Raw genomic sequence first — 21,029 nt, 5'->3', positions numbered from 1 at the left:
AGCTCAGGTTGGGCGGTTTGGGGACGAATAAGAGAGGCAAGATTGAGATAGTTTGGACATGTGTGGAGGAGAGATGCTGGGTATATTAGGAGAAGCATGCTTAAGTTGGAGCTGCCAGGCAAGAGGAAAAGAGGACGGCCAAAGAGGAGGTTTATGGATGTCGTGAGGGAGGACATGCAGGTGGTTGGCTTGACAGAGGAAGATGCAGAGGGCAGGAAGAGATGGAAACAGATGATCTGCTGTGGTGACCCCTGACGGGAGTAGCTGAAAATAGTGGTAGTAGTTGTAGTAAACAATTTTCATGTAATTTTGGAGCTTGAAAGGAACCGATCTGCACCAAGATGGGTGTGTTGGCACAGCTGGGAGTGTTTAAATACAGATCTGCTGGTGCAGTACAAACTTGGTGTCCATTCTGGCTTGCATTTGTACCTATGCTGGCTCAGACCATGTTTAAACACAAACGCAGGTGCAATGAGCCAACATCAATATGTGGCTGTTAAAATTTGATGTGAATCAAAGAATGAGCTCACCACGACACAGAAAATCCAACCTAACTTGACAAAGGGAAATGTCTCTATGGTTCAGACAGATGTATTCACTAGTACAAATTGTCTATATTAGAGCCTGACATCTGGAATCCCATGGGTCATGGGACTCGCACATAATTCTCAGTGGGATGGGAGTCAATTCTATTATCAATACAGTGAGCGGGATGAAGTGACATAATTTTTTCATTGAGTCACAGGATCAGGATGTGAAAATCCACCCCTGTGTCAGACTCTAGACTAAACTTGTGTGTTCACTGCCAATCTCTGTAGGCCTGTCCACAACATGAGAACACTGAAGTCAATTTGTAAGTTGTGTCAGCCAGGCTGTTGAATCATGATCTTCTTGCATACTGCTTCAAAAGTATATTTTGTCTTGTCACAATCTGTGGGAATGGAGCATATAATTGGAAGATGTTGGCAGTGCAAGGCAAAAATTTACTGCCCCGGGATTTCATAGATCCAAGTTAATCGAGGAGTAATGCAGAGCGGATCTAATAAACTTCTCTCTCCTTCCATTACGAAAATGACAACAAGCTATGCCACAGTACATTTACAGGGTATGAAAAGAGCTGATATGATGTCAAGCCCACCACAACTCCACCTGCTTATAATGTAATATCATAATCCAACCTCTTTTCCAACTGTTTCCAAGTGGCATCTCGGGTCAACAAACTATTATATTTGCCACACCCATGTGCACTTGTGTTTCCACTTGCACCTACACCAAGTTTCATGAAAATAGAGCCCATTAGCTTACCTATGATTAACCAAATCACAAACCCTTTTGTAGCTATTCATTTTAATAGTTACGATCAGGTAGGACTTTCCCAGTAAAAAATGTTTGATGTAGTCTTTTACATCTTCCCCACATTAGCCAAAGGTGGAAGGATGAGTGAGGTACGTAGTGTCGATTTTGAAAAAGTGAAGGTTTTGTGCCCAATAAGCAGATATGGCAGACTGTTAGAGGACTTTTTCAGGACAGTCATCCTGGCTGGTGTTTGTTCTCCTGGACAGTGATTTTTTTGTTTTTGTTTTTGTTTAGATATACAGTGCATCCGGAAAGTATTCACACCCCTTCACTTTCCCCACATTTTATGTTACAGCCTTATTCCAAAATTGATTAAATTCCTTTTTTTTCTCATCAATCTACATACAGTACCTCATAATGACAAAGTGAAAAAGGTTTTGTAGAAATTTTTGCAAATTTATTAAAAATAAAAAACTGAAATATTGCATGTACATAAGTATTCACACCCTTTGCTATGACACTCAAAATTGAGCTCAGGTTCATCCTGTTTCCACCGATCATCCTTGAGATGTTTCTACATCTTGATTGGAGTCCACCTCTAGTAAATTCAATTGATTGGACATGATTTGGAAAGGCACACACCTGTCTATATAAGGTCCCACTGTTGACAGTACATGTCAGAGCAGAAACCAAGCCATGAAGTCAAAGGAATTGTCTGTGGATCTCCGAGACAGGATTGTATCGAGGCACAGATCTGGGGAAGGGTACAACATTTTTTTTACAGCTTTGAAGGTCCCGAAGAGCACAGTGGTCTCCATCATTCGTAAACGGAAGAAGTTTGGATCCACCAGGACTCTTCCTAGAGCTGGCCGCCCAGCCAAACCGAGCAATCGGGGGAGAAGGGCCTTGGTCAGGGAGGTGACCAAGAACCCAATGGTCACTCTGACAGAGCTCCAGCGTTCCTCTGTGGAGGTGGGAGAACCTTCCAGAAGGACAACCATCTCTGCAGCACTCCACCAATCAGGCCTTTATGGTAGAGTGGCCAGACAGAAGCCTCTGCTCAGTAAAAGGCACATGACAGCCCGCTTGGAGTTTGCCAGAAAGCACCTAAAGGACTCTCAGACCATGAGAAACAAGATTCTCTGGTCTGATGAAACCAAGATTGAACTCTTTGGCCTGAATGCCAAACATCACGTCTGGAGGAAACCAGGCACCTCTCATCACCTTGCTAATACCATCCCTACAGTGACGCATGGTGGAGGTAGCATCATGCTGTGGGGATGTTTTTCAGAGGCAGGAACTGGGAGATTAGTCAGGATCGAGGGAAAGATGAATGGAGCAAAGTACAGAGAGATCCTTGATGAAAACCTGCTCCAGAGCGCTCAGGACCTCAGACTGGGGCGAAGGTTTACCTTTCCACACGACAACGACCCTAAGCACACAGCCAAGACAACAAAGGAGTGGCTTCGGGACAAGTCTGTGAATGTCCTTGAGTGGCCCAGCCAGAGCCCAGACTTGAACCCCATTGAACATCTCTGGAAAGACCTGAAAATAGCTGTGCAGAGACGCTCCCCATCTAACCTTACAGAGCTCGAGCAGATCTGCAGAGAAGGATGGGAGAAATACCCCAAATATAGGTGTGCCAAGCTTGTAGCTTCATACCCAAGAAGACTTGAGGTTGTAATCGCTGCCAAGGGTGCCTCAACCAAGTACTGAGTAAAGGGTCTGAATACTTATGTACATGCAATATTTCAGTTTTTTATTTTTAATAAATTTGCAAAAATTTCTACAAAACCTTTTTCGCTTTGTCATTATGGGGTATTGTATGTAGATTGATGAGAAAAAAAAGGAATTTAATCCATTTTGGAATAAGGCTGTAACCTAACAAAATGTGGGGAAAGTGAAGGGGTGTGAATACTTTCCGGATGCACTGTATGTGTTAGTTTGGATATATGTGTTCGTGTAGGTCTTGCAGTTTTTAGATATGTGTTTTTGTCTTTGTGTTGCACTGCTGTGGGCTGGGGGAAATTATGTTTTGTTTCATTTCATGTGCATGAATGACCAAGTGTTTCTGATTCTGATTACCAACCGATACGACAACATCAAATAGCTCAAACTCAGGTTCAGCCAAGTTTACTTCTTCAGTAGCGGGGTAGGTGTTGACACACAGCATTGGCAACCCTTTTTGTCTGGATCTCCAGGAAGTGCAGCATAATTCAAACTATCACCATGGGTGTCAGAAAGTTAAACAAAAGTGATGCTCTTCAGGACTACAGTTTTAAGGGTTCATCTAAGGCAAAAAAATTGTATCAAACAGCTTGTAAAAGAAAACTCCAGTGTTCATGCACCAGAAGATTGCCTAATCTACCAATTAGATTCCATCTAAATGCAAATGTTAATTCCACCTGGTACTTACATGCCATCTGTATCTAAATACCTAATCTGGAAAATGAACAATCCGATTATGATCTTTACATTTACACTTGGTATCTGTGCAATTGCATTTTATTTTTCGTGCACACAAAGGTGAATTGTTGGAAAGATGTTAAGTCTGTCTATTGCCATCAAAAACAATATTCAAATAAAACAAGTGAATTTTTTTGTGAAGGGTTTTTTTTTTATGTCGAGGAGCTAACAGGAGTCTTTTTGTTACAATTGTATTTACAACTGCTGTGCCAGAATTTGGCGAGTGTGAGTAAATGGCACCTTTTACTACTGGCTGCAGGGATCACATTAGGAGTGTAACAATGAACCATGGCATGATATTTCGTGATTCAAAAATGACGATAGACATTGTGAAGTTGAAAAATTGATCACAATATCAAGTCAATTAAATTGTGACTCCCAGAGGATGTCTATCATTTATCAATGTTAATGCAAGAGGGTGCAGTAGGCATAATCTCAGTTTTGCTTGACTGACCTGTCTTTGAACGTGATGGTCACTGGCTGTTGTGATCATATGTTGGCGAGAAAATTGAGGAGGGGGTGGAAAGAGAGGATGCTCCGTCAAACTTTTAAGTCAGTTGTATGGCATAATTTTGGTATTCCAGCACGGAGGCAAGAAAATGTGTGGACAAGTGTGGGCTGAACAAAGACTGTTTGCAAGCTCTGCCAGTGCGCTATGACTAACACCACTAAGGCTACGTTCACGCTGCAAGCCTTAGTGCTCAATTCAGATTTATTGCTCAGATCTGATTTTTTTTTTTTTTTTTTTTTGGCTGTTCACATTATTTTTTAAAATGTGGCCAATATCAGTTTCCAGTGTGAATTGGTCATGGTCCTGAAGTGACCCTCAGTTCATCGCCCTCAGCAAAAGAACAATAACAGACATCACATGCATCACGCTGTGGTACGCAAGTAAACATGGAGGCCACCAAAGTCAGCGTCTACGGTTTCATTTATAAGTTGATGTACAGTGGAAGCCAGCGAATTTGTGAAGCAGATGATAACGAAGAAGAGGATGAAAGCCAAATTTCTAATGGCTTTTTGCCGAGCAATGGCTGCTAGTTCGGTACAGAGGTATGTGTGGATGCGGAGTCAGAGCCAGGAGTGGTAGGATCATGATGTAAATAGCTTCACTGTTAACATATTTCAGCCAAAATTTCAGGATGGCAAGGCCTACTTTTAACATCTGTCAGCGCCTCTCCACAAGACTCTCACGACCCATCTCCCTGAGAAAGCATGTAGCAGTTGGGTCGTATTGGCTGGCAACAGGAGTGGGTTATCGCACGTTGTCTAACCTGTTTTGGCATTGCAAAGTCCTCCATTTGCTTGATTGTCCACGAGATTTGCAAGGCGGTGTGCCATGTCCTCATGCCTGACTACATTAAGTTACCTCAAGGAGATAACCTCCGGAAGTGCCCACAAGGCTTCCGAACGAAGTGGGGTTTCCCACAGTGCACCAGAGCGATTCCCGTCATTGCCTCTGAAGATAATCACGTTGACTACTTCAGTCGCAGAGGATGGCATTCAGTTCTTCTACAGGAGGTTGTAGATCATCAGTTTCATCAGGATGTAGATCATCAGAATTGTTAATAGCAGCCAATTTTGCTTTATTACACTTTCCTCATTGATAATTGAAAAGTTGGCCTACAGATGTCTTGATGCATGCTCAATAATCCTGTAAGAAAACCACAGAATGTTGAATGGGTTCATCCGGACACAATGTTTATTGAGAGAAATGTTTCATCACTCATCTAAGTGACGTCTTCAGTCTCAACTGACAGCAGGTATCGCCACCCTTATAAAAAAATACAGTGGCATAATGACCAAAAACGATCGATTTAATATGCAAATTGCCACGAGGATTAACTAGAGTTACAACGGCCATCTGTACTGTGGTGAAGGGGGACATTTGAATGTTGATATTTATCATAAACCTACACATACTGATCAGCACTTAAGGGTTGACTCTCATCATCCGCTGGAGCACAAACTAGGAGTCATCAGGACGCTCTACCACTAGGCTGACAACATCCCCATTGACAGAGCGGCCGAGAAAGGGGAGAAATCCCACATTAAACAGGCCCTGGTTAAGTGTGGTTATCCTAACTGGGCGTTTGTCAAAGTCAGTAAGATGCCCAAACAGTGCATCAGCCAATCGAAGGGAGGAAGACAACAGCTGCCTAAGCGTAAACCAGTGGTGATTGCGTATGTGGCGGGAGTTTCCCCAAAAGTTGAGACGCATATTTTCGAAACACCGCGTCTCAGTTGCTTTTAAACCCCAAAATACGCTGCACCAGAAATTGGTGCACCCCAAGTATTGGGTCCCCCAGTACAAACAGAGCATTATAGTGTACGCTGTTAAGTGCCGGCAGGATTGCCGTGACTTGTACATTGGGGAAACCAAACAGACACTGGCCAAGAGGATGGCACAACACAGAAAAGCTGACACGTCAAGCCAGGACTCCACAGTCTACACCCATCTACAAGCCAGGGACCACTCTTTCAAGGATGAAGATGTGCACATCCTTGATGGGGAGCAGCCCTGGTTTGAACGGGGAGTCAAAGAGACCATAGTCAGTTGAGACTGAAGAGGTCACTTAGATGAGTGATGAAACTTTTCTCTCTCATTAAACGTTGTGTCCAGATGAACAGATTCAACTTTCTATGGTTGGCCTACAAAGTTACTTATATGTTGTATCACAGTGCAATATCTCTTTAAAGATTAGTCATTGATTGGCATTTCTTTTCATAATTGTTTGCTTAATAATTGTTCCCAAATACTTATGAGGTCTAACACCTCACTGTCCCTCTACTGACTACCTCAACTGCAGCTGTCTTCCATGTTTGTAATCACGTGACTCCCACCAGCAAGGAATTGTGACGAATGTCGATCTAGAGTGACACAAAAGTCACACGAACTCTGATATGGCTGGTCAGAGTGAGGTCGTATTGCAAAAAAAAAAAAGAGAGAGAAAGAAATCAGACCTGTATCAGATTTAGGACCACATATGAGAGTGGACCAAATCGGATTCAAAAAGATCAGATTTGGGCCAGGATTGTGTGTTCACACTGCTTAGGAAAAATCTAATCGGTGTCACATGTGGGCAAAAAAATAAAATCAGATTTGGGTCACTTTTGCCTGCAGTCTCAACGTAGACTAACATGCTCCGCCATCTACAATGGCATCATAAGCACAAGCTACAGTCGCCGCTGATTAAATTAGCAAAAGGCAAAACAACTCTTAAGGAGTCATTTGCTGCACCACTTCTGGCATCAAGTCAGGGGGTGAAAGAGATAACACAAAGCATCGGCATTTTTATTGCCAAAGACATTTTTCAGCTGTTGAGGACTTCAAAAACTTGTCAACACACCGGAGCCCAAATATCACATTCCTTCCCCTATACATATCAGCAAATGTAGTTCATGCCATGTATGAGGATGTGAAGATAAAGGTAAAAGAAGCCTTTCGTGCTACCCAAGCTACATAACCATCACAGCCAATATCATCAACCGCCAGTGGGAAATGGTGAGTTTTGTTCTCCAAACACGCACGAAGTTGGAATCACACACTTGCCAAAATATTGCCGAGGTGCTGAAATTGGCTGTTACATGCTTAAGAAGGGATAAATAAAAACGGTGAGATCTTACGTTTGTTTTCAGTCTTACTTTGTTGAATATACTGTGAGTGTATCGAACCGCCAGCCCTGAATTGTCTATTGAACCAAATCGTGAGTTGACTGTGTCGTTGCACCCCCTAGATGACATTTCTACACCTTGGGCAGTACTATCACCAGCATTGTGTACTATGTTTACAACTAGTTGATTCTTACTGAGATCAAAATATGAGTCAGACTATCTTCAGAGGTGGTCTGGCAGATATGACTCTGTTACGATTGCAACGTGTGCTATGTTCATTTACATCCTTCATTAATATGCATTTTTCATCATTTATCCAAACAACTTATCTGGATGCATGTTTCCACCAGGTATAAATGAGGTGTTAATACTAGACAAGTGAGCGTTCGTCACCATAAAAACAATTTCTTGCTAATGCTCTATCTGACTTATATGGAAACAAAAGGGATTGATGTCACAGAGGCTCAAATGAAGTTAAAAACATTCTGCCCGTGAACATTGGACATATCCATCCTGCACTGGTACATGTTCAAATTCCATGCTACAACAGACATTGAGGGAACTTCTTAAATATAGCCTCAAACAAACCATCTAACAGACATTACTCACAGTGCTAACTTTTCAAGTAGGAGTGGCACGTTTTCACATTCGGAGGAGAGACAGGAGGTGGCCTCAGCAAAACTCAGTATGGCCACAGTGTACACCTCCAGCAAAGGCAGTGGGTACTCATCAGTTTTCCAACGTCCCACATGTTCCACAAGGACCTGAAAAAAATGTTAAATTAAAATACTGCTGTTAGTCCATCAATGCCTGTTTATTTCAATTGGTCACAACGAAAAGACAGCTAACTCCAATTGTTTTATTTTGTTTGTTCTTTTTTAATCCAGAATTAGTGTTTATGCACAATAACAGAAAAAATAGCCTAAATCTACAGCATTTTCCATTTGCTGATTTCGCATCTTTCCGAGTTTTATAAGAGGGAGTTATCGATATAACTGATTGCTGAAATGATACGGACACAAGAAGCTCCAAACAGTAAGACATAAACTATGTTAAAATCATGCAACACCAAACGTTTTTGTTGCAAGGATGTCGCAATGATTGATAGCCAGATAGATAGATAGATAATATTTGAAATTAAAAGGTTTGTAGATTAAGAATGATAGATAGATAGATAGATAGATAGATAGATAGATAGATAGATAGATAGATAGATAGATAGATAGATAGATAGATAGATAGATAGATAGATAGATAGATAATACTTGAAATTAAAAGTTCTGTAGATTAAGATCTCTTTTATGACTTACTGTGACATAACTGTTAAATAATGTTAATACATTGGTTACAATAATAACACTTTGGTTGGTAACGCCCCTAAAAAAATATTGATTCACAAAAGCTTGGCCAGCAGACACTTAGCCCTTTGTCCATGATAGCAAATATCAAAACTAATGAGAACAAATACAGTAAAATCGTATCACTACGTAACAACCCCAATTTCCAATGTCAACTGGTATCACATCACTTTTCAATTTACCATTATTTTAAGGCATCAAAACCTGACAGAAATGTCAAACTCAATTTAAGAGGGAAGTCTGTTGAGATTCAATTGCTCATGGTCCTATTCTTTTTTTTGGGGGGGGGGGTCAAATAGCATCTATGGGTGCTAAAGAAAATACAACTACCACATACTAAGCTTTCTACATTCACAGTTCACAAGATGAACTGTCCTGTAATCTACACAAAAAAAGTTAAGACAAAAACATCATTTTCGAACTGCTGCTGAGTTTAAAGTATAGCAGTTCATGTATTACAGTTCATGTGAAGTCTTTTGAGAAATAAACCTCCTGCTCATATTTCCTCTTTACCCTTCCCTTTCTAATGTCTTAATGCTGGATCTCACCTCCATTCAATACCCCATCTCTCTCTCTCTCACGCACGCACACGCACACACTTTACAAACATCTATTCTTGCTGAAAGATCTTGTAATAACTGAATTGCCTTCTTATAACATAACTCTCCATCACATCACAGCAGAACTGGACAGAACTTGCCATGGCACCCAGGCGAATGTAAAATCACCGTGCCCTCCTTTGTCAAAATTAAATCGGATGAACAATTAAGGCTTTCAAATACTGCAGTCAATATAGTAATAAAGCACTTTGTGTTATTCAAATAGGGTCTTGCCTTATATTAACAACGGTAGCAAATGTGTGCAATATGGACAACGCATGATATATAGCTACGTGGTCAAAGCAAATTGATGAAGGGAATGTGTAATGGAGTCAGTGACCAATGACACACTTTCCCTTTCAAATCGTTGGTTTAGCCAGCTGCAAACAGTGGGATCGGGGATTTTATGGAGATATACAATTTTTTGCTTGCTACCTAGCTAACAAGTGTATTTCCGAATATATGCTTACATTGATTAATTGGTCCATGAGGCCTGGTGGCTAGCACCTTGTAAAAAAGCATTTATCTTTCCGTACAATGAGGCAGTTGAACAAAAGTAACACATTTTACCCAGCAAGCTAAAATCTGAACATGAGCACATATGCAATTCGTTGAGAGGATTGAACGACATTTAAAAAAAACTAAAGTCAAATAATGCAATGCATATGAATGCATTCATCCACTAAAATTTCGCTAGCTATCCCTTTTTTTTTTTGCACAGCATGACCACCGGACAGGGGACCCTGCATACCAGCTAGCAGCATTCATCTAATCTTAGCAATCTGGCCTGGAAAATACGTGTAATGCACACACAGTGCGCACACATTTGTATGACTTGTCCTCCGGGAACTGTCGCGCTTTGCTAATAAACTCGAGTCACTTATAAAGATCATGAAAAAGAATAACTAAAATCGCGGGGAATTGTTTTTTCCCCCCCTCTCCCCTCCACCCCCACCGCCTCCATCTCGGAAGGCCAGGCAGCTTGCTAGCTAGCTAGCAGTTTAGCTACATTGTTGTAGCAGAGCGTACACGCGCATCATCGGCCAGGAAGCGAGAAGGGCTCTTGCAGGCTGCGGGATGAGCAGCCGGGAAAACCCGCTCACCTGGCAAAACTCCTGGCAGAAATGCAAAGAGGCTTCCGACGGCGACTCCGGACTTTGTTTCAGCGTGGTGGTCAAACCCTGGAACCGTTCTCGGAGCCCCTCCACAGCTTTTCGTATGTCATATTCCCTCTCTGTCTCCCCCTCCGCCATCTTCACAACAATCACGACCGCGTACGCACAGATGTTACGCTGCCAGACGCGCACACACGCACGGACGCGCCGGAGGGGGAGGGGAGAGCACAGAGTGTGCTCCACATTCACATAATGTCAACAAAGCATCAATGACCTTACATTAAGACACAAGATCACAATCTCCACTGGCAACGGACATTGGTCTCATCACGACGAAGTCGACTCCGAGCTCTTTAAAAACGATGGATGGAGAAATTAGTGCCTGCCAAAGACGTAACTTGATTGATGTGTGTCAGAATTATGGCTGAAGATCAAACTAATGAGGACAAAGGCTTTGAGCACCAACTTTGATCCCCAAATCATGCCAGTTTTACTCCAATTAATTATCCAAGCAATTATCCCAGATGCACACAGACACATTTACTTTTGATGTAAAAACATTTCATGGAAAAGGAGACTCTGTAAACACATTTTAATGGATTTCCGATCTATAATATAGCGTATAATATTGACAAAGTTTAGTTAGCTACAGATCACACAGAAATAAGACCCCCACCAAAAGCCATTTCAGGCATGTGTATAAGAGTATACGTGTATAAGAATGACAACATATTTCAAAAAGACAAACAAGCTTAACACATTAAAACAAACACTAATTGTTGTCAAGATTCATTGCAAATGAGAGCTACAGGATCAACTCCAGTTTCCAGCTTTTATTGCCAATGAAAGTGACAGGTGTTGCAGTGACAGTCTGTATGGTTCCTCACTCTTATGCCTGCAACCTCCATCTGCAAGATGGATAGATGTAGAGGAAGAATCAACAGTGAGTGTTAAAAAGATCCCCTATCATAAAATGTATGATATATATATGCATACATACATATAATATACACAATATACATATAATATATCATAATATGCATATATATATTATGCATACATACATAATACATACATACATAAAACAAAATAATTAGATAAAAACAAGGATCCCGAGGCTGTCCTAACTTCTCTGTCTCCATATTGCACCAACTAATAGCAACTATAGCAAGACATTATAAAGAAAAAGACAGACATTTTTCTTTATTCAATTTTTTTCCCCTGAGGTTAACAACATTCAGATTTTTTATTTTAATGCAACATTTCATTTCTGTAAACTACTGTGTAGGCACATCTTGTCTCCATACTCCTAGCAAGCTGGTGCATTTTATTTTTGAGTCTTTTGTTTAAACTGTATTGCACAAACTTAGAAACCTTCTCCCTGCACCCTCCCTTTTCCCTATCAATGCAGGATTAAAAAAAATACTGCTGTTGGGTTTTGTAGACTGTACCTCATAGCTGTGCTTTGCAACACAGCATGATGCCTCTGAAGTGATGTTCTTTGGGATTGACATTGCCTTCTTGGATTTTAGAGGTGTAGGGTATGCTCTAGAGAAGCAGCAGCCCACGCACTGATAAATTGGCCGATCAATTGAGAAAAGGCTGTTCTTTCTCAGTGTACATTCAGCGCAGCCCCCTAAGGAATGATAACAGGGGTTAAAGATCCAAAACTTAGAAATAGCAATCGAGGAGCATTTTGTGACATTGTGGCCAACTACATTATTCATAAGACCTTAAACTAAAAATGTGGAGCCCAGTCGGTCTCAGTACAGTGCATACTTTGGAGCAGGTTGGTTGAAATGTCAAGTGGGACTATGTCAGTGCAAAGCTCCAATAAATAACCTGCCATAGCCTACAGTTGTTACAGCACATATAATTGCGAGTCATTTATATTTCACAACTAGTGAGTGTGGGAGAATTACATGAACTAACTTAGAAAGCGGTACGTTTTGTTTTGAAGGGGTGAATTATTATGCAAGTGCTATAAAGACATCTTACTGTTAGACATGTCACTATTTGGGTAAGAGTTGGTGATATAAAAAAAAGACAAGAGAACGAGCAGTCCAGTTGATTTCACCGATCCCATCATGCTTGGAGCAATTACCTAACAACAGAGAGGGAAAGAGAGAGAGACAAGAAAACAAATGTCTAAAATTATCAGCAAAATTGAATATCTGTAGATGTGCAAAGAAACAAGACATAGATGAAGATAATGCCACCTTCACACAAAGTTACCCCTCAGTGCCTCCGTGCGATCTTGGAAGCCTTTTTGATGGTGACCCAACTGCTTCAATCCTTGCAGTTTTATACCAGCGTAACACAGTTTATATACTCTGGTGGGATTAGATAAAAAAAACCCTCCAACCTTATCAGCGATCTCGCTGACTCATTGGCCTCATATAATCCTTTGAATGCACAAAAAAGCACCGGGACTCACAGTGGAAAGTCAATACACACTCCCATCCTCCTTCCATCCTGACTATGAATGCTGCCTCTAATCCCTGGCTGGTTGTTACTAGGTAACTGAGGTTAGTTATCAACTACCATGTCATGACAAGGGAACGTGACTCATTAGCTTATGATTTTCGTGGTCATTTTGCGTACATGCAGTCAAATGAACAGCAAATCTCATCAAGCACATGAAGTAACATGTACTATGTTTCAGTATAAATCACCTCTCGGATTTCACTGCATCTCCGATGGACAAGATGTCATGAGGCCAGACTGAGAAAACGCACTCAAGTAGTGAGAGGTATTGTGTTTGAAGGAAACGGATGTTTGCTTCTTATTAAAACGAACGAGGGAACCCATAATCCCCCTGAGAATGAATAATGTATGAAAATTAAATGACTTCTTTAAAGAATATGGAGTTAGAAAATGATTTACAAATGCAAGATCAGATAGTGTGCATATATATCCATGCAATCACATTAATGGCTTTATTTGCAAAATACTTGTTGCTTTCAATCACCAGCTGGTTTGGGCTTTATCACAAACTTGCACCAGGATCTCTGCATGACACATTGGCTTCAGGAAGAAAGAAAAAATAAACAAACAAACAAATAGATAAATAAATAACCCAAACTAAAAGTGACAACAGTTATGGATCTATGGTTAGAAACTCTGACACAGCTGGATGGATATTCGCTCATTATTCAAGTGAATCCATCTGTCCACCACAAACATTTTAAATGTCAAGGATGAATATGAAATCCCTGTCTACTGCATGGTTTCATAATTGCAAAATCATGCATGTCTCATGGCCTTGGTTGTTGTGGCAATAAAGCCTTGCCACAAGACAACTGTAACTCAATAAGCATAAGACTGAAATACTGACTCTTGAGATCTCAAGTCCTTTTGGCTTATATGATAACATTTTCACCATTCCACTCCCACACTTGACTATATCCAAAAAATGAAATACCAACCTAAATCAAAATTAAAAGTGGTTATTTTAACCAGGAAGAGACTGACACCCACTAATGGGCCCACTGCAAATGTTAGTCTACTGAAGTTAAAAACACAAAACAGTCAGTTCAGCACAACTGACTCAGCAGACTTCTTTATGTATGCTCAACAATCCAGGTAAAAAAGTGACCTGTTCAGTCTAAACTGATTGCGGGTATCCCCAAAAGTTGAGACGCATATTTTCCAAACACTGTGCCTCAGTTGGTTTCAAACCCCAAAACATGCTGTGCCAGAAATTGGTACATCCCAAGGATCGGGTCCCATGGCACAAACAGAGCAATATAGTGTATGCTGTTAAGAGCCAGGGGGATTGCCATGACTTGTACATCGGGGAAACCAAACAGACGCTGGCCAAGAGGATGGCACAACACAGGAGAGCTAACACTTCAGGCCAGGACTCCGCAGTCTACACCCATCTACAGGCCAGTAGCCACTCTGTCAAGGATGAGGATAGGCACATCCTTGATAGGGAGGAACGCTGGTTAGAACGGGGAGTCAAAGAGGCCATCAATGTGAAGAAGAAATTACCATCCCTGAACCGAGAGTACATCTGTTGCCATCTTACTATGCTGTGATTGCAAACATTTTCAAATCCTCTGTGAATAGTACACATGGATATTGTAACTCTAGTTAAAGGTCACGCCTATTTGCATATGAAACTGATCATTGGTTTCGGTCGTTATGCCACTGTATTGTTTATAAGGGTGGGGATACCTGCAGTCAGTTTAGACTGAAGAGGTCACTTAGATGAGCGATGAAAAGTATCTATCAATAAACATTGTATCCAGATGAACTGATTCGACCTTCTTTGACTCAGCAGACATTTTCATTGAGAAATAAAACATTCATTTAGAATCAAAAGATTTTGCAAGATTTGCTGAAATGTGTCATAGACACTAAGGAGCTGTGTCTCTATCTGATCACATTATACGTTCCCTGACCGACCTCCTTGATTTTATTTATTTGTTTGTTTGCTGACTGAAGGGGTCACTTAGATGAGTGATGATGTGTCAATAAACATTGTATCCAGACGAATTGATTCAACTTTCTTTTATTTGTTTACTAAGGAGGTTAATGGGTGGGTCTGAGATCAGCTTATGATTAGCTACTGGTCCCTTCTGCAGCTGGGTCATCTTTTAGATGACTGTTTGAATCTTCACTGAAACTGGTGTAAAATAGTGAACTGATAAGTAAGGTTAGTGTATCCCAGCTAGATGAGGATGTATCAGGGAACCACTATCAGGGAATAGGACCATAGCATGTTAAAGCCTACAGGTTGAAGCACACATGTGGCTTTTCTCTCTGCATGCATAGTTCTGGATCCTCTCATTGACCAGTTTTACACCCTCCTTCTGAGCCACAAACGGTGGTGAGGAGAGCTTGCCGAATTCAATCTGAAGCGCTGAGGCACACAGCTCAAACTCCAATTTGACCTGGAATGAAATTTCCACACTGTCGCCTGGCATTTGGTTATTACAAAGTGCCTTAGAGTCTCTTCTGTAACTGTTTATGGTCATGGTGTGTCGAAGGCCCCAAAGGAGGGCTAGGTAGCTTACATGGGCACACATAATGTTGGCCAGATACATTTATCGTGGCTATAGTATATAAATGGTCACCATCAAAAGCAGGGAAGGTATAGTGATGAGGTTTGAGATGATCCAAAGTAACAGTGCTCATGTTGTCCACCTGTTGTGACTTATTTTACTACATCTACATCGAGGCAACATCGACGGCCCAGTGCTGAACCAGGTTGGTGGTACAGATGTGCAGAATGAAACAGAGGAAGTGACTCATGTCTATACTCAAAATATTTGACACAGATGCCACCACTCTGTGGCATGTAAATCACACTGACTGACACCACCAAGATGGCATTATAAATATATGGCCATTTTGGTGGCATTTCTTATAAATCTATGGCAATATCACTGTGAAATATATTTCTTAACATTAAGAAAGTTGTAAATCATTGAAGGAATAATTCTTCTTTCCCTTTTATTTTAGACAGCAGACAGTGAGTAAAACATTTGATGAATAAAATTGATTGCTGAAAGCGAATGACAAAAGATATGCACAGCTTTTCAGGTGCTGGAGCTTTTGCCCTGCAATAGATGGGCACAAGGAAGCAGTGTCTCCACACGGTGGCATGAGAGATCTATGATTTAGGGATAAGTCCTGGGGTTCAGTAGATGTATTTATGGCATGGCAGAGGCTGACTGAGTTGGTACCTACTAGTAGTCACCCTCAGAAGTTGATATAGAGTTTGTTTTGCAACACTGCATCCTGTCACCAGAGTCATAGGAGAGGAGCTGTTACAGACAAACATGGAATATGATATAGAGCTTTATGGATATTTTGATTCCATATGAAACATGAGAGGATGTTTACAACATTGTCTTTGATCTGCATTCCACCAGAGAAAGGAGTTTGTACAGTTTGCATGATATTTAACTCAGCTGAGCTGTAAAGAAATGTCTTTCAAAAGAGACTTCTGAATAGAAATGAAATTCCATGTCTTTGCAAAGACTTTACTGCATTCAGAAATACCAATTTCAGGATGATTTTATGTACATGAGAGTTTGTAAACAAAATAAAGACTGCTGCTATATTAGAGTATTGTTTGCTTGAGGAACTATGCGGTGAATACCTATACACATTGATATATATTCTGGCCATGGGATTATGAGGAAAAAAATAATATCAATGCAAAAATGCTATTTTCATAAAATAAAGCTTGAGCCACTCCATGGACAATGAATGAGATTTTCAGTGGTGAGGTGTGCAGTAGGAATGATGGATGGGTTCAAGGTGGAGGTGGAATTGCATCAAGGATCGGCTCTGAGCCCTTTCTTGTTTGCAATGGTGATGGACAAGTTGATGGACGAGATCAGGCAGGAGTCTCCGTGGACTATGATGTTCACAGATGACATTGTGATCTTTAGAAAGAGTAGGGAGCAGGTTGAGGACAGCCTGGAGAGGTGGAGGTATGCACCGGACAGAAGAGGAATGAAAGTAGGAGAAAGATTAAATACATATGCGTGAACGAGAGGGAGGACAGTGAAATGCTGAGGATGCAAGGAATAGAGGTGATGAAGGTGGACGAATTAAATACTGGGGGTCAACTGTTCAAAGTAAAGGGGAGTGTGGAAGAGAGTTGAAGAAGAAGAAGATGGAGTGGGAGGAGAAGAGTGTCAGGAGTGATATGCAACAGAAGGGTACCAACAAGAGTTAAAGGAAGGTTTACAAGATGGTAATGAGACCAGCTATGTTGTATGGTTTGGACATAGTGACACTGATGAAAAGACAGGACGCAGAGCTGGAGGTGGCAGAGTCAAGATGCTAAGATTTTCGTTGGGAGTGACGAAGGACAGGATTAGGAATGAGTATATTAGAGGGACAGCTCAGGTTGGACAGTTTGGAGACAAAGCAAGAGAGGCGAGATTGGGATGGTTTGGACATGTGCAAAGGAGCGATGCTGAATATATTGGGAGAAGGATGCTGAAGATGGAGCTGCAAGGGGAGAGGAAAAGAGGCAGGCCAAAGAGGAGGTTTATGTATGTAGTGAGAGAGGGCATGGAGGTGGTTGGCGTGACAGACAAAGATACAGAGGGCAGGAAGAGATGGATATGGATGATTCGCTGTGGCGATTCCTAACGGGAGTAGCCGAAGGAAGAAGAAGATGGGAGCACTGTACTAAAAGCTACTTAATCACAAATGTTACAGGTAGAGCCTGACCAAGACATGAAAACTCTGAACACCATTTACTCTTCTTGTTATTGGTTGTCTTGCAGTTGTAGAATTAATCATGCCTATCCTCTGTTAGTTTTGAAACCACAGCATCTCCTTCCACCTGAACATCTGTCCAGGTGCTGCATGTGTGCTACATTTAAGGTTTGTACCCACCAGAAACAGCAGTAGACTCACTGGGAGCAAACCACATCTACTCCCCAGGTCAAAGACAAAGAAATTCCCTAATTAGGACCGTAACTAGTAGAGCTTCCTTCTAGGAGATATGAAGGCTGCAGAGAAGATACACCTTCATGGCATAACCATTTGCTAATGATTATGCCATGAAGGTGTGTCTTCTCTGCATTTTCCTCCATGAATGAGTTGCCTTCCTCTCTAGCTAAATTAATGCACATTGGAGTTAATTCACTTTTATTTTACCTTCCTCTTACCCTTTTGAATACTGAAGACAGTGTAGTATTTTCATCAACAGTAATCTTAAATAGTCATACGTTCACTTCCATTGCAATTATCAGTGCAGTGTGCATTGCAATGCACAGATACATATGTGCTGCCCTGCTTTGTTTCCCATATGACTACAGCCTCCCTGCAACAGTCTACCTCAATATTCATTCCTGAAATATGTTCCATTTAATAATATTTGTTTCATAAATGTATCCTACCATCCCACAGAGGACAAATGGAGTGGTCCAGGAAAATATGAAAAATATTTTGGCTAGGCCAATAGTACGCACTGTATGCCTTTTTTTTCTCCCAGTCTACTGATTTCTTAACAAATTCAGACAAAAAACTAGGGGTGCACCTGGCTCAGACTTTGTTTCTCCACCTTGAAGCACTGTGCTGATCAATTGGCTCCACTTTTTATGGATACTTTCCACAAGTTACTGGACCTCTTTACCTTTATTGCTTGCCTCAAAAATGGTGTAATAGTACCAAGCTACTCATTGCCAGACCCCCTGTAGTTCATTCAGTCAACAAGTCCATAGAGGATTTGCCACACCTTATCCCAGACCAGCATGACAGCCTTCAACTTATGTGTGGAAGCTGTCCATGGACTTCAGTTCTCCTGCAAGCCAACCTTGCCCATCTTACCCTTCCAGTCCTTTTCTCTCATTGGAAAATAAGCTTTTGGATAGACAGGTGCATGTGAAGCTGGGCAAGCATACATCAAACAAATTGGCCCTTAACATGAACACTCCATATGGGTGCGTGCTCTCTTTCGCACTCTACTCCCTTAACACAAACAACTACCCCTCCAAGAATTCCACCTTTGCACCCCTGAAGTTTGCTGATGAACACAAGGCTGTTTGGGCTCATGCAGTGAGGATGAATCAGCAGGTAGAGCAGAGGTGAAAATCAGAGGTGAAGCAGTTCACTTCCGAGTGCAGCCCCAAATCCTGGATCTCAGTGCCCTAAAATGGATAAAGATGGTTGCAGACTTTAGAAGACCCCCAACCCAATTGATGTCTTTCATAGTCTGAACTATATTTTTCAAAATCTGAGGAAACACAATCTTAAGAAGGTAGAAAATTGTGGCCGTAAAAGGCCCCACAGAAAATGTGTTTCCTGTGGCAGCTAAAGAAAATCAACCTACCGCAAACAACGATGTGACAGTAATTGCCAATTTTATATGGCTGACATTGAGTCTAACCTCATCTCTTCTATAACTATCTGGTATTGGTCAGTCACCTCACGGGAAGGCAAGACTACCACATATCATCCCGTCAATGGAAAAAACCATCTGTTGCAAACTGCCCACGCTACTGGACCTCTCTGACTCTTGATGTTAGACACCTCTCATCCTGACCTCTCAGTCTCACTACAAACGGGCATAAACAATTGCAAGTACAGGTGTAGATGTGCATGCTGACAAAAATGTTTCATTAAATGACATTAAGACATCACAAATGATATGGTTGAAAGATTAGACAAAATGTTGCATGTTTATTCAGGATAATATAACTAGCATAACTGTGCAATACCATATAGTTTTCACAACCAGTCTGATGTTGCAGTGAGTAGCTCCTTCATTATTATTTCTTTGTCTGCTATATTCTTCTTGTTCTTCTTTCAACTTTTCCCCTGTTGTTCAAGGGTCAACACAGCAGATTTTACAGTTTCCATCAGGGCCATGTGAGGGCACAGCACCAATGCTGGTTGTTGTTAATGCAGGCCTTGACCGATCTGGTATGGTCTTGTCAATTCGCATACTGATTTGGCAAAATTTTACATCGGATGCCCTTCCTGACACAACCACTAACCCTGTGGATGGGGGCACAGGTAAAGTGCTGGATGCCATCCCAGTATTCATGGACTTGCGCCCATGCCTGTTGCCATCGATCACTGAGCATTAATGATAGCGCATTAATGAAAGAGCATTAATGAAAGAACATCAATGTTCTTTCTTTAATGCATGAACACTTGCACCAAAACAGGATCACCAAGTTTTAGTAGGCCCGTGAGCAAGAACGAGCTGTGTCTTTTGATGAAATAATGTCTGTGTTGAGATCTAACAACAAATCATAAAAGTAAATGATAGTTGTCCATGTGAAGATTTCAATTCTTCAATTTTTCTCCTGGATCGCCACCATATCGTGGTTGAGAAGCTTGCATGTACTAATAATCCCAAGAGCTATGCCGTTTGGAGCGTGGCTCTTGGTAGGATCACCCAAGGCGGATAGGTCAAGGGAGAGGTTCCAGACAAAGCATGATCCAACAAAGACCTCAACGGCAGAACTGGCAGAAGACAATGCCAGTGAAGGCAGATGAAGGCTGCAACAGAGGGTGGTCCTCAATCATGTTGGTTCTCCATGCCATTGGACTCTGGGCCACCCTGCCAAGGACCATGTGGTGGCTGCAGGCGCATTAGCCACCCCACGTAAAAAGCTGTCACACGCCGGCGTCCTCCTGCAAGGATACCCACAAGGACCTAGGAGGACAGTCGTACTTGACCCCGAGTGACCGCTGATGATGGTGAAGAATTCAATGCGCTGAAGAGGGGGCTTTCAACCTAAGTTCAGCAAATTTGGGGGGAAAAAGCCTTTACACAAAGTAATGGCAGTGGTTCCTCAAATCAGAGCATGAACCAGGGTGTGTGTGTCCTTTTATGTGTTTGTTTTTGTGTGACAATTGGCAAAGTAAAGAAAAGATTAATTTCAAATGCCATGTAGGTTGCATTTTGTCAACAAAGCATAGTGGAAAAAGAACAATATGTCTTCCTGGGAGCAGTAACATTGGTCATCATGATCCAGGTTAGTGGCTATGACAAATTTATGTCTGTAATTGGCAATCATGAAATCAATGGCAACCATGAAATCAAAAGACAAGAAGACAGTCCATAATGATCTATTTGAGAATTTGTGACT

General features: G+C 41.4%; 2 protein-coding genes across 2 annotated transcripts in view; both read right to left on the bottom strand.

Moving 5' to 3' along the window:
* Positions 1-10,587, bottom strand: part of znf292a (zinc finger protein 292a) — a 29,013-nt gene extending 18,426 nt beyond the window's left edge. The window contains exons 1-2 of the mRNA XM_056296068.1: positions 10,438-10,587; positions 7,987-8,141 (exon numbers count right to left, since the gene is read on the bottom strand). Of these exons, the coding sequence (XP_056152043.1) occupies positions 7,987-8,141; positions 10,438-10,587 (305 nt within the window). The remainder of the gene's footprint in view (positions 1-7,986; positions 8,142-10,437) is intronic.
* Positions 10,588-11,282: 695 nt separating this feature from the next.
* cga (glycoprotein hormones, alpha polypeptide) lies at positions 11,283-12,547 on the bottom strand. The gene is made up of 3 exons (XM_056295392.1): positions 12,448-12,547; positions 11,901-12,085; positions 11,283-11,357 (listed from the first exon to the last, which is right to left on the bottom strand). The coding sequence occupies exons 1-3, from the start codon at positions 12,536-12,538 to the stop codon at positions 11,283-11,285; spliced, it is 351 nt and encodes a 116-aa protein (XP_056151367.1). The 5' UTR covers positions 12,539-12,547.
* Between the last annotated feature and the right edge of the window lie 8,482 nt (positions 12,548-21,029).

Source organism: Lampris incognitus, chromosome 16, assembly GCF_029633865.1.
Source record: "Lampris incognitus isolate fLamInc1 chromosome 16, fLamInc1.hap2, whole genome shotgun sequence".
NCBI lineage: Eukaryota > Metazoa > Chordata > Actinopteri > Lampriformes > Lampridae > Lampris > Lampris incognitus.
This window is presented reverse-complemented; position numbering and strand designations above follow the sequence as displayed.

Coding starts and splice junctions, on each gene's coding strand:
- cga (XM_056295392.1), bottom strand. CDS start 12,538: ATGATGGGATCGGTGAAATCAACTGGACTGCTCGTTCTCTTGTCTTTT. Junction 12,086..12,447: donor AAATAGTGACATGTCTAACA/GTAAGATGTCTT, acceptor ATCATTCCTTAG/GGGGCTGCGCTGAATGTACA. Junction 11,358..11,900: donor TTGCAAAGCACAGCTATGAG/GTACAGTCTACA, acceptor TCCATCTTGCAG/ATGGAGGTTGCAGGCATAAG.